Source organism: Salvelinus namaycush, chromosome 31, assembly GCF_016432855.1.
Source record: "Salvelinus namaycush isolate Seneca chromosome 31, SaNama_1.0, whole genome shotgun sequence".
Lineage (NCBI taxonomy): Eukaryota > Metazoa > Chordata > Actinopteri > Salmoniformes > Salmonidae > Salvelinus > Salvelinus namaycush.
This window is the reverse complement of record NC_052337.1, coordinates 36,688,808-36,701,398: the sequence shown is the minus strand read 5'-3', so window position 1 is coordinate 36,701,398 and position 12,591 is coordinate 36,688,808. Positions and strand designations below refer to the sequence as shown.

The 12,591-nt window shown below is 42.1% G+C and overlaps 2 protein-coding genes across 3 annotated transcripts in view; both read right to left on the bottom strand.

Annotated features, from left to right (window-relative positions):
- Positions 1-593: 593 nt before the first annotated feature.
- brf2 (BRF2 RNA polymerase III transcription initiation factor subunit) lies at positions 594-3,294 on the bottom strand. 2 transcript variants are annotated; one of them, XM_038971199.1, is made up of 4 exons: positions 3,037-3,294; positions 2,786-2,845; positions 2,331-2,652; positions 594-2,195 (listed from the first exon to the last, which is right to left on the bottom strand). In XM_038971199.1, exons 1-4 carry the CDS (start codon positions 3,191-3,193, stop codon positions 1,325-1,327), a joined length of 1,410 nt encoding a protein of 469 aa, XP_038827127.1. In that variant the 5' UTR covers positions 3,194-3,294; the 3' UTR covers positions 594-1,324. The 2 variants fall into 2 exon arrangements, with proteins under 2 accessions (XP_038827127.1, XP_038827128.1); XM_038971200.1 differs by having other exon boundaries at positions 2,331-2,615; positions 3,037-3,081.
- Positions 3,295-4,355: 1,061 nt separating this feature from the next.
- Positions 4,356-12,591, bottom strand: part of LOC120025584 (FK506-binding protein 5-like) — a 28,779-nt gene continuing 20,543 nt past the window's right edge. The window contains exon 6 of the mRNA XM_038970139.1: positions 4,356-5,000. Within this exon, the coding sequence (XP_038826067.1) occupies positions 4,803-5,000 (198 nt within the window). The 3' untranslated portion in view covers positions 4,356-4,802. The remainder of the gene's footprint in view (positions 5,001-12,591) is intronic.

Below are 12,591 nucleotides of genomic sequence, written 5' to 3'. Positions count from 1 at the left end.
ATGTTATGAGTACTTTTGGGTGTCATGGAAAATGGAGTAAAAAGTACATTATTTACTTTCGGAATGTAGTGAGGTAAAAGTTGTCAGAAATATAAATAGTAAAGTACAGATACCCCAAAAACCTACTTAAGTACTGCTTTAAAGTATTTTGACTTATAAGTACTTTACGCCACTGATCATTTCCTGTTTCCATCAGCCCGGTCGTGACTTTTTTTCCCATGCGTCAAGTAATTCATTCGCATGAAATGTTTGGATAAGGTATGGACAACTTTGATGGGGGTGGGGGCAACAACACATCTGAACTCATCATGAGGGGCTGTAGTGGCTAGCGGGTCTCCATACCCACATAGTCAGAACTGGCCCTAGCCTTTTGGGGCGCCGAAGTTACATTTTATCAATTCAACATCTATTCTACATTGGTTCAACGCCATTTCATTGAAATGACGTGGAAACAACATTGATTCAACCAGTGTGTGCCCAGTGGGATATGAATGGACTGACAAGAGGAGTAAATGAAGAGGCAAGACTGCAGGTAGACAATAACTAGAATGCACTAATCTAAGTTAAAAAAATATGTATACTTTATTGTGACAAGTAAACAGTGACTGTCCACAAATCCCACATGTGGTTGCTATGGTAACAATCATCTCACCACAACATCAGTAAAAAAAACACTAGAGAACGTGGCTTCAGAAAGTTCAAATCTAGATGACTAATGCCTAACTTCTGTAAAAACTAATAGAAATATTTTAGGCTGACAGCTGTAGACAACCTAATAACCAACAGTGCTGACTGTTTGAAAAAACTATTTTAGGCTACAGGCTGTGCTGTGACAACATTGACACTAATTAGGCGAATGTGCTCTAAAATCACTGACAGCCGGCCTGAGATGATGAACTGGGTTTAGGCCACTGTAATTAGTCAAATAGATAATTTGCAAAGAACCACAAATCCAAGGAGTCTATTGGGACACTTCAAGTACAGTATATGGGCTTGTTTTCCAGTTTGAAGTACAGACCATTTAGTAAAATATTTGGATGCACACACAGATTCAATGCAATAAAATTGATCAGCCAAAGAAGAATTTTTCAATTAAACTAACGCATAAAGGATACAATCACCATTAAAATTAATATAGTCCTAAACACTATTGGTGAGTGTTTTGAAATAAGTAGATTTAATGTGTTGCCTTATGACCTGAAGGGTACAAGAGATTATTCAATATTCATACAAAATAGTCAGCCAAATAGTTGCATTATAATGCATTACAGATCAGACAGCACAGTATAGCTAAGTCACCTGGTTACAATGTGATCCCTTCCTGTCAGAACTCATCATCAGAGGAAGCTAATGCCTCTTTAGCCTCAACATAGTCTCTGATCTCCTGAGGAGTACGGATGTAACTGTCAATCTCACTGTCTGAGATCTCCTCATCACCAGTCACCTCCACCACCGGGACCTGCACCCTCCTTATCTTAGCGTACCTCACAGAAGGGGGTTCAAACAAACTCCTCTTGCCAGAGTTTGGTGCTGAGGGCTGGCTGTGCTGGGAGTCTGTGCCAGGCCCCGTATGTGGCAACCCCTCCATTACAACAGTGTATGTCAGGTCAACATCTCCTTGTTGCTGGATGCTCCCTGTGTCTGGTTCCCCCACAAAGGGTTCTTTAGGGGTCTGCCCTGGGGTCTGGGATGAAGCTGCACCCTCCAGGCAGGGCGTGTTGGTGTGGGATCCAGGTAGGGAGTTCTCTAAGCTTGGTGGGAGTACTGATTCAGAGGCCAGGGCTTCCTCGTGACTGCTCAGGGCCCTCCTCAGTAGGGTGAGTCTATGGTTCAGGATGTCATCCACCATCTGGATCACAGTCTGGGGTGTCACCTCATCCCCCCTCAGCCAGGGCAGCTCCTGGCCCAGCTTACACAGCACCTCCTTCAGCTCAGTCACCCGCTTCGGCGCTATGGAGGACTTGGTCACTTTGGCCATCTGGCAGAACCTGGCCAGTGTGTATTTGAGCCGGGCCTGGGTGGGTTTCAGGGACTGCCAAGCCAGGAAGATGGAGGCCGTGAGGATGGGGATGGGCTGGCGGCCAGTCACTAGCCAGGCATCTGCAGCCAGCTCCAACAGGACAGCAGCTCGCTTTGTCAAATCCTTGGAGGACTCTGACAACTCTTCATGGACATGTTGAGGGCTTAGTTTGTATCTTACAGAGAAAGGAGAGAAAATACAGTTTCTCAATAAGCATCAAATGTCTACCTAATAACATGTGCTTAGTCAGGCAATTTATTTATCATCAGGCAATCAAGGCTAATGTTTATAGTTGAGGTGATTGACGTACGCCTGACAGTGTGTCTCCAGTAGGTCAATGATACTGGTGGGGGGAGCCTCTATCTTCAGAATCTTCACCATCTCCTGGTAGACCACGCCTATCAGCCTGGGGTTCGCCTCCAGGAGACAACAAATGGTTCCCATGGCAATGGGCCAGCTGTGCTGCCTGCAGGTCGCCAGCACGCAGCATCCTGCCAGAACCTCTTTCTTCTGCAGGCTGACCCTGATGAAGTTAGGGTGCTCATAGGCCTGCTTAAAATGGGTCTCTGCAGTCTCCTCCATGAGGAAAGTGAGCCTGAGAATACGACAGAGAGCACGCACCCGGTGTATGCCTGTTTGGAGGAAGTGATACAGTATTGCCAGCCACATATGATTAAAATACACAGCAATTTGTGATATTCAACCCTCACATTGTGTCAGAAACAGGTAGTCAGTGGTTCTAGAGGGAAACGGTGCAGTTCCTACCATTGATTAGATTACGGCATGGCTTCTTGTCCACTTCTGTGCTATTAGTGTATCTTACATCTACAGGACCAAAACAAGCAGACAAGGACAAACAACGTGTTCAATTAAATCACAGTCACAATATAGACAGCAGGCATGTGGAATAGCCTTACAGAAGACTGCATGACCAACACTCAGTAGGAAAGCACATTCTTACAGGCAGCTGCATAAATAAGGTGACAGATAAACCAGTTAGTTAGATAACTAGCTACCTGTGCCCTGTGTCTCTTCACTTCGGGTAGTGGTGAGTAGACCTTCGGATACCACAGCGCCACAATCTGCACATACAAGTTGTGGCTGTGAATAATGTTCGTCGTCCACTATGTCGAGCGAGCCACACTCCGGACACTTCAGACCGACAGTAGCCATCTTCAGTTTGATGTATGTTGGTTAACGTTAGCTAGCAAATCATAAACTTGTGAGTCAGCCAGAACCTACCACAATACCATTCATGTGCTGTGAACGACCAATGAACGTTTCGAGTTCTTAATGTGAGCTCAGCCTTTATAATCCGTGTAGAAACAAGACACCCTTACTTTCGTTCCGCTATTGAAAGCTACTGCAACGTTCTACTTCTATTGGAACAGCGCATTATATCCATACGTTACGTTCATCGCGTGAAATCGATGCGTCAAGCTTTATTTAAAGGTTTATCACAAGGTATTAATACACACTTTACAGATGAGAGAGCGATAGAAAGTGTGCGCGAGTGAGAGACAAAGAGAGAAAGTGGTGTGTGTGTTTGTCAACCGGAGGCTAAATAAATTACATGATTTTTTGAAAATTAGTCTTTATTTTATCATTGCAAAATAGGCTTTACATGGACCGAATATAGACGTTCTGACTTTCACCTAATCTCTCGTGGACAGATGTAATTGAGCGTTTGACCCAATTACGTGGGATACATGAGATCTTAGTTCTGGGTGTCCGAGATTAACTTTCACCCAACTATACAGTAATAATTTGTATGACCAAAGGCAGACCAACATACTCTGACATCTTGCTACTGTATTTACCTATGGACAGTGGTAGCTGGTTTAAGAAAACAGTCTCTGAATTTCAATAGCTTTCTTCACAAGGAAATGCCACTTTGAACGGTATTTATAGGTTACACCCTTGCAATTTGTTTCCAGAGGTGCACCTGTCAGTGAGATTGCCTTTTGATGAATGCACTCTCGATTCATTGCATAGTCCACACTTCCCAGTAAACCTTGCTTATCTGTAGTCTAAATTGTAATAATTATCAATCCATGTTTATCTCTTAGACTAGCAATTTATCAATTCTTTCCTCCTCAAAGTGATTCAACATGAATTTGACAATAGGAAAAGGACATCTCTATGTACAACATTTATACGAGTTATACAGTATCAGGGAATAATATCTGTACCTCAGACAAGCAATACAAACACTTTACCGACAGGTATTACTCATTAGAATTCATTGTAATACTTGTCATAAGCATGTTTGACACCTTATACCGGTCTGTCTGCTTTACATAAAGTGTTAACAAATAAGCAAACTCCACTGTTCTGTTGGAGCTTTCATTATTTATTATTCAATTCATTCTTCAGTGTCATTGCGCTGGATTTAACCTTCATATCATACTCGTCGCAAGAAAATCAAAACATTAATACTAAGAAAAATCGAACTGTCAAAAACGTAAGGCAACTTCCCACAGGCCTATATGGACCTGTGCTTTGTTTGTGTTCTTATACTGTCTTTACACACCCATAAAGTTAAGAAATCCTTTAGTCAAAATGTAATGAACAATTAAATATTCAACAATCAAAATGTAATGAACAAAAGCGCATCTGTTCAGTAGGAACAGAAAGCCAGTGCTTGGTATGGTATACATGGGTGTCGGGTGAATTCAAAGTTATTTGGGAGGAAACCCGGAAATATTCAACCAGCCCAATACATGTGCATTGAGGAAGATACATATTTTAGGAAGGGCCTGCTCTGAATGATTAGGAACACTCATTTGAGTGAGTTCATGGTCATCAGGATACTGGGTTGCTCCTCGATGATGCGCACCAGCAGGTTGTCAATGTACTGCTCCAGCTCCTTGATCTTATCGTCCCTTTTGGAGAGCTGCTCCTGCTGCTTCACCACCAGGGAGATCAGCTCTTCCTGGGTCAGCTGGGAGTAGGGACCTTTGACCCCTGTGTCTTTGACCTAGAAGGAAAGGGAGGGAATGGAGGTGGTACAATCAGTCAGTGCCATTTATATTTTTCCATAGACTTCTCCAAGGATACTATATGCCATGCATTATCTATAATGTCTATAGCGTTGGGCCAGTAACTGAAAAGTCACTGGTTTGAATCCCCAAGCCGGCAAGGTGGAAAATCTTCCGTTCTACCCCTGAGCAAGGCAGTTAACCCCAAACAACTGCTCCCTGGGCACTGATGACGTTGATTAAGACAACCCCCCGCACCTCTCTGATTCAGGGGTTTGGGTTATATTTGGAAGACATATTTTGGTTTAATGCACTCAAGTTGTGCAACTGACAAAGTATCCCCCTTTCCCTATTAAGCAATGTTTGAACTATGCACGAACCCTTACATAGAGAAACATTCAATGCACAAGAAAGGTCTAGCTTTCAGACACTTATAATGGAGGGCATTGGATGGGTGCAATGTTACCTAAATCTCCATTCTAAAAAGTCTTTGAGCCTATGATATGGGCACAGAGACTCAGAGAGGTTTGTGAACTCTGAGCTCTGACAGCTTTGTGAGAACTCTGTTAGAGCTCGTATGTCTCAAATCCCAACACGATAGGCAAAGCCCAGTGTTATTCACAGTGAGCTTAAGGTGCGTCATCGACAAGAGAAAGAATGTTGTAGAATAGATCAATTAATCTGTGGCAATTCTTTACAGGGACCATTTGGTGGGAGGGATTGTTGTGACTGTTTGTGTGTGAGTGTGCGTGTTACGTGTGTGCCCGCGTACGTGTAGCTAGAATGGGATTTTATTGTACTAATGTTTGATTAAAACCAACTGTGCATCAAATAACTTGTTGGATAAATTGAAACAGCAGCACAGGACATTTGCATGAGGTGCCTGGGGGATTGATTTCAAATATATCCTGGTACGTTAATTGCATAAGATTATTATGATAATATTATCAAAAAGAGCCCCTGCTGTGCATATTAACACTTTTCCCAACATACACTCTTAGAAAAAAGGGTTCCAAAAGGGTTCTTTGGCTGTTCCCATAGGATAACCCTTTTCGGTTCCATGTAGAACCCTCTGTGGAAAGGAACCGAATAAGGTTCATCAAAGGGTTCTCCTTTGGGGACAGCCAAAGAAGCCTTTTAGGTTCTAGATAGCACCTTTTTTCTTAGACACAATGGGGTCTGAATATTCAGTACACATACAGAGGGGTGTAGTGCCATTCTTTTAGGTGCGGAAATGCATTTTTTTTTTAAAGTGACGTCATCATTTCTCAAAGTTTGTAACAGATGCATTATAGAATAATGCATCCTCCAATTGCAACGTCTGCCTATGCCCACACATATTGTCTCAATAAATTATTCCCATTTTCTTTTTCTCCCCAATTGGTAGTTAGTCTTGTCCCATCGCTGCAACTCCCGTACGGACTCGGGAGAGGCGAAGGTCGAGAGCCGTGTGTCCTCCGAAATAACCCAGCCAAGCCGCACTGCTTCTTGACACAATGCCTGCTTAACCCGGAAGCCAGACGCACTAATGTGCCGGGGGAACCACCGTACACCTGGTGACCGTGTCAGCATGCATTGTGCCCAGCCCGCCACAGGAGTCTCTAGTGCGCGATGGGACAAGAACATCCCTGCAGGCCAAACCCTCCCCTAACCTGGACAATGCTGGGCCCATGGGCCTCCCGGTCACAGCCGGCTGCGACAGAGCCTGGACTTGAAACAGGATTTCTAATGGCACAGCTAGCACTGTGATGCAGTGCCTTAGACCACTGCGCCACTCGGAAGGCCAAATGTTTCTATTTTTAATACCCTCAAACACCAAAATAGGCAATCATGAATGTTAATTATTCAAGTTTTACCGGTGAAATGTCCAAACTCCATGCCAATCATTTGATCTCAATCAGTTTCATGGGAATATGCATTTAGATCTTCTTGAACTACTGTTCTGTAAGTGAATTACAGCAGATGGCCTAAACAATTAGCCTTTCTTGTATTTTGTTTCAATCTAAGCATAGACTATACATCCTGCCGAGTTGCGTGCTCAGTTGAGTTTTGGGCGCATGAGGAAAAAAAAAACAGAGTGACTTCAGCGAGAACCCTAAAAGTCATAAAAAAATTACTGAGGTGGTGTTTTTGGTGTAACTGTAATATAGGCCTACTACTACGCTATTATATTTGGGTCTGTTATGTAAATACTAATTAAATCATTAGGCCTATGTGATCTTGCAAGACATAGGCTACACTCGGACAGGGCAAGTTCATTAAATGCGTTATACATGAGCCTAAGTCCATAAACTGTTTTGAGGACAGACGTCTTAGCAGCCTGGTCTCGGACTAGACGTACCATAGTAAATGTAAATCCAAAACACTGAAATTAGTATATGTTACAATTGGTATGGTTACATAAGACCGGTCGCTTAACTTCTCTAGGATAGGGGGCAGCATTTTCACGTTTGGATGAAAAGCATACCCAAATTCAACTGCCAGCTACTCATCCCCAGAAGATAAGATATGCATATTGTTAGTAGATTTGGATAGAAAACACTCTGAAGTTTCTAAAACTGTTTGAATCATGTCTGTGAGTATAACAGAACTTATTTAGCAGGCGAAACCCCGAGGACAAACCATTCAGATTCTTTTTTTTGAGGTCATTCTCTTTTCAATGAATTTTCATTGGGAATACAGATTTCTAATTGACCTTCTTGCAGTTCCTACCGCTTCCACTGGATGTCAACAGTCTTTAGAAATTAGTTAAGGGTTTTTCCTTTGTGTAATGAAGTACGGCCATTTTGAATCAGGGTCACTTGTTGTGTACTGTTAGAGGCGCGTGACCAGAAAGCATGCTACAGATTGTTTTAATACTGTATTGAACACAGATCATCCCGTCTTCAATTTTATCGATTATTTTTGTTAAAAAATACCTAAAGTTGTATTACAAAAGTAGTTTGAAATGTTTTGGCAAAGTTTACAGGTAACTTTTGAGATATTTTGTAGTCATGTTTCACGAGTTGGAACCGGTGTTTTTCTGGATCAAACGTGCCAAATAAATGGACATTTTGGATATATATCGACGGAATTAATCGAACAAAAAAGGACCATTTGTGATGTTTATGGGACATATTGGAGTGCCAACAACAGAAGCTCATCAAAGGTAAGGCATGAATTATATTTGTATTTCTGCGTTTTGTGTTGCGCCTGCAGGGTTGAAATATGCTTATCTCTCTTTGTTTACAATGGTGCTAACTCAGATAATAGCATCGTTTGCTTTCGCCGAAAAGCCTATTTGAATTCTGACATGTTGGCTGGATTCACAACCAGCGTAGCTTTAATTTGGTATCTTTCATGTGTGATTTAATGAAAGTTTGATTTTTATAGTAATTTATTTGAATATGGCGCTCTGCATTTTCTCTGGCTTTTGGCCAAGTGAGACAGTAGCGTCCCGCCTAAAGTCAGATTTTTGGATAGAAATATGAACTTTACCAAACAAAACATACATGTATTGTGTAACATGAAGTCCTATGAGTATCATCGGATGAAGATCTAAGGTTAGTGATTCATTTTATCTCTATTTCTGCTTTTTGTTACTCCTCTCTTTGGATGGAAAAATGGCTGTGTTTTTCTGTGGCTATGTACTGACCTAAGATAATCGTTTGGTGTGCTTTCGCCATAAATCCTTTTTGAAATCAGACATGTTGGCTGGATTCACAACAAGTGTAGCTTTAATTTGGTATCTTTCATGTGTGATTTCATGAAAGTTGGATTTTTATAGTAATTTATTTGAATTTGGCGCTCTGCATTTTTACTGGCTTTTGGCCAAGTGGGACGTTAACTTCTCTGGGATATGTGGATATGTAAGGCAAAAATGAAAGGTGGCTGGTCGAGTGTATAACGCAAACATCTTGCAAACCAAAGGTTGCTTGTTCGAATCCCATCATGGACAACTTTAGCATTTAACTTCTTTGGGACTAAGGGGCAGTATTGAGTAACTTCGATGAAAAGGTGCCCAGAGTAAACTGCCTGCTACTCAGGCCCAAAAGCTAGAATATGCATATAATTAGTAGATTTGGAAAGAAAACACTCTGAAGTTTCTAAAACTGTTTGAATGATGTCTGAGTATAACAGAACTCATATGGCAGGCAAAAACCTGAGAAAAGATCCAACCAGGAAGTGGAAAATCTGAGGTTTGTAGGTTTTCAAGTCTTTGCCTATCCAATATACAGTGTCTATGGGGTCATATTGCACTTTCTAAGGCTTCCACTAGATGTCGACAGTCTTTAGAACGTTGTTTCAGGCTTCTACTGTGAAGGGGGAGAGAATAAGAGCTGTTTTGAACCAGGTGTCTGGCAGAATGCCATGACCTCAGTCAGGCCTTTCTAAAGACAAAGGAATTGTCCGGTTGAAACATTATTGAAGATTGATTCTATACATCGTTTGACATGTTTCTACGAACTGTAATATAACTTTTTTGACTTTGTCTGGACCTAGTGCCTGCGCTTTTGGATTACTGTACTAAGCGCACAAACAAGGAGGTATTTGGACATAAATTATGGACTTTATCGAACAAAACTAACATTTATTGTGGAACTGGGATTCCTGGGAGTGCAATCCGATGAAGATCGTCAAAGGTAAGTTAATATTTATAATGCTATTTCTGACTTCTGTTGACTCCACAACATGGCGGGTATCTGTATGGCTTGTTTTGGTCTCTGAGCGCTGTACTCAGCTTATTCCATGGTGTGCTTTCGCTGTAAAGCTTTTTTGAAATCTGACATGGTTGCATTAAGGAGAAGTATATCTTTAATTCCATGCATAACACTTGTATTTTCATCAACATTTATGATGAGTATTTCTGTAAATTGATGTGGCTCTCTGCAAAATCACTGGATGTTTTGGAAGCAAAACATTACTGAACATAACGCGCCAATGTAAACTGAGATTTTTGGATATAAATATGAACTTTATCGAACAAAACATACATGAATTGTGTAACATGAAGTCCTATGAGTGCCATCTGATGAAGATCATCAAAGGTTAGTGATTAATTTTATCTCCATTTCTGCTTTTTGTGACTCTTCTCTTCAGCTGGAAAAATGGCTGTGTTTTTTTGTGACTAGGTACTGACCTAACATAATCGCATTATATGCTTTCGTCGTAAAGCCTTTTTGAAATCGCACACGGTGGTGGGATTAACAACAAGTTTATCTTTAAAATGGTGTATAATACTGGTATGTTTGAGGAATTTTAATTTTGAGATTTGTTTGAATTGGGCGCCCTGCAGTTTCACTTTCTGTTGTCAACTCGATCCCGTTAACGGGATTTGAGCCAAAAGTGTTAAGCTAATTAGTAACTTTGCAACTACTTTTTAGCTACTTTGCAACTACTTAGCATGTTAGCTTCCCCTTCCCCTAACCTTGCAAAGTAGTTGTAAAGTTATGTGAGAATGCTGTTCATTGACTCAGCATACAACACCATTGTTCCCTCCAACCTTAGGACTTTGGGACTGAACAACTCCCTCTGCAACTGGATCCTGGACTTCCTGACGAGCCAACCCCAGGTGGTGAGGGTCGGCAACATCACCTACGCCACGCTGACCCTCAACACGGGGGCCCCACAAGGATGTGTGCTTAGTCCCCTCCTGTACTCCCTGTTCACCCATGACTGCGTGGACCCACACGACTTCAACACCATCATCAAGTTTGCTAACGACATGACAATGTGGTGCCGGGACAACAGCCTATCCCGCAACGTCAGTGAGACCAAGGAGCTGATCGTGGCCTACAGGAAACGGGAGGCCGCGAGCACGCCCCTTACACATCGACGGGGCTGTAGGGGAGCGGGCCAAGAGCTACAAGTTCCTCGGTGTCTAAATCACCAAGGACTTCAAAATGGTCCACTCACACACGTAAAGTTGTGAAGGCGTGACAGCGCTTCTTCCCACTCAGGAGGTTGAAAAGGTTTGGCATGGGCCCTCAAATCCTCAAAAGGTTCTACAGCTGCACCATTGAGAGCATCTTGACTTTTTTTTTTTCTTTTGTTATTTAACCTTTATTGTACTAGGCATTTAACTGGCTGCATCATTGCTTGGTATGGCAACAGCACCACCCTTGGTCGCATGGTGCTACAGAGGTTGGTGCCGACAACTCAGCACATCACTGGAGCCGAGCTCCCTGCCATCCAGGACCTCTATATCAGGAGGTGTGAAAGACCAGCCACCCAAGCCATAGACTGTTCTCTCTGCTTTCGCACAGAAAGCAGTACCGGTGCATCAAGTCTGACACCAAAAGGCTCCTGAACAGTTTCTATCCCCAAGCCATAAGACTGCTAAATAGCTAACAGAATGGCTACACAGACTGAGTTGACCCGTGTATATTTTTTGTCTCTATGCACACAAACTCCAACACACACATAACATGCAGTCACATTTATACTGACTCTATACACATACATACAACCATAATTTAAACTACTGCTACTCTGTTTATCATATATCCTGATGCCTAATCACTTTACCCCTATACATATCTACAGTTGAAGTCGGAAGTTTACATGCATTAAAACTAATTTTTCAACCACTCCACAAATTTCTTGTTAACAAACTATAGTTTTGGCAAGTCGGTGAGGACATCTACTTTGTGCATGACACAAGTAATTTTTCCAACAATTGTTTACAGACAGATTATTTCACTGTATCACAATTCCAGTGGGTCAGAAGTTTACCTACACTAAGTTGACTGTGCCTTTAAACAGCTTGGAAAATTCCAGAAAATGATGTCATGGCTTTAGAAGCTTCAGAAAGGCTAATTAACATCATTTGAGTCAATTGGAGGTGTACCTGTGGTTGTATTTCAAGGCCTACCTTCAAACAAAGTGCCTCTTTGCTTGACATCATGTGAAAATCAAAAGAAATCAGCCAAGACCTCAGAAAAAAATTGTAGACCTCCACAAGTCTGGTTCATCCTTGGGAGCAATTTCCAAACACCTGAAGGTACCACGTTCATCTGTACAAACAATAGTACGCAAGTATAAACACCATGGGACCACGCAGCCGTCATACTGCTCAGGAAGGAGATGCGTTCTGTCTCCTAGAGATGAACGTACTTGGTGCGAAAAGTGCAAATCAATCCCAGAACAACAGCAAAGGACCCTGTGAAGATGCTGGAGGAAACAGGTACAAAAGTATCTATATCCACGGTAAAACAAGTCCTATGTTGACAAACTGAATGGCCGCTCAGCAAGCAAGAAGCCACTGCTCCAAAACCGCCATAAAAAAGGCATACTACGGTTTGCAACTGCACATGGGGGACAAAGATCGTACTTTTTGGAGAAATGTCCTCTGGTCTGATGAAACAAAAATAGAACTGTTTGGCCATAATGACCATTGTTATGTTTGGAGGAAAAAGGGGGATGCTTGCAAGCCGAAGAACACCATCCCAACCGTGAAGCATGGAGGTGGCAGCATCATGTTGTGGGAGTGTTTGCTGCAGCAGGGACTGGTGCACTTCACAAAATAGATTGCATCATGAGGTGGGAAAATTATGTGGATATATTGAAGCAACATTTCAAGACATCAGTCAGGAAGTTAAAGCTTGGTCG

What these genes read in the sequence shown, in the direction of transcription:
- brf2 (XM_038971199.1), bottom strand. Translation starts at nt 3,193, where the DNA reads ATGGCTACTGTCGGTCTGAAGTGTCCGGAGTGTGGCTCGCTCGACATA. An exon ending in TGAAGAGACACAGGGCACAG is followed by an intron (nt 2,846 to 3,036) that starts GTAGCTAGTTAT and finishes TTGGTCCTGTAG; the next exon opens with ATGTAAGATACACTAATAGC. An exon ending in CTGGAGACACACTGTCAGGC is followed by an intron (nt 2,196 to 2,330) that starts GTACGTCAATCA and finishes TTTCTCTGTAAG; the next exon opens with ATACAAACTAAGCCCTCAAC.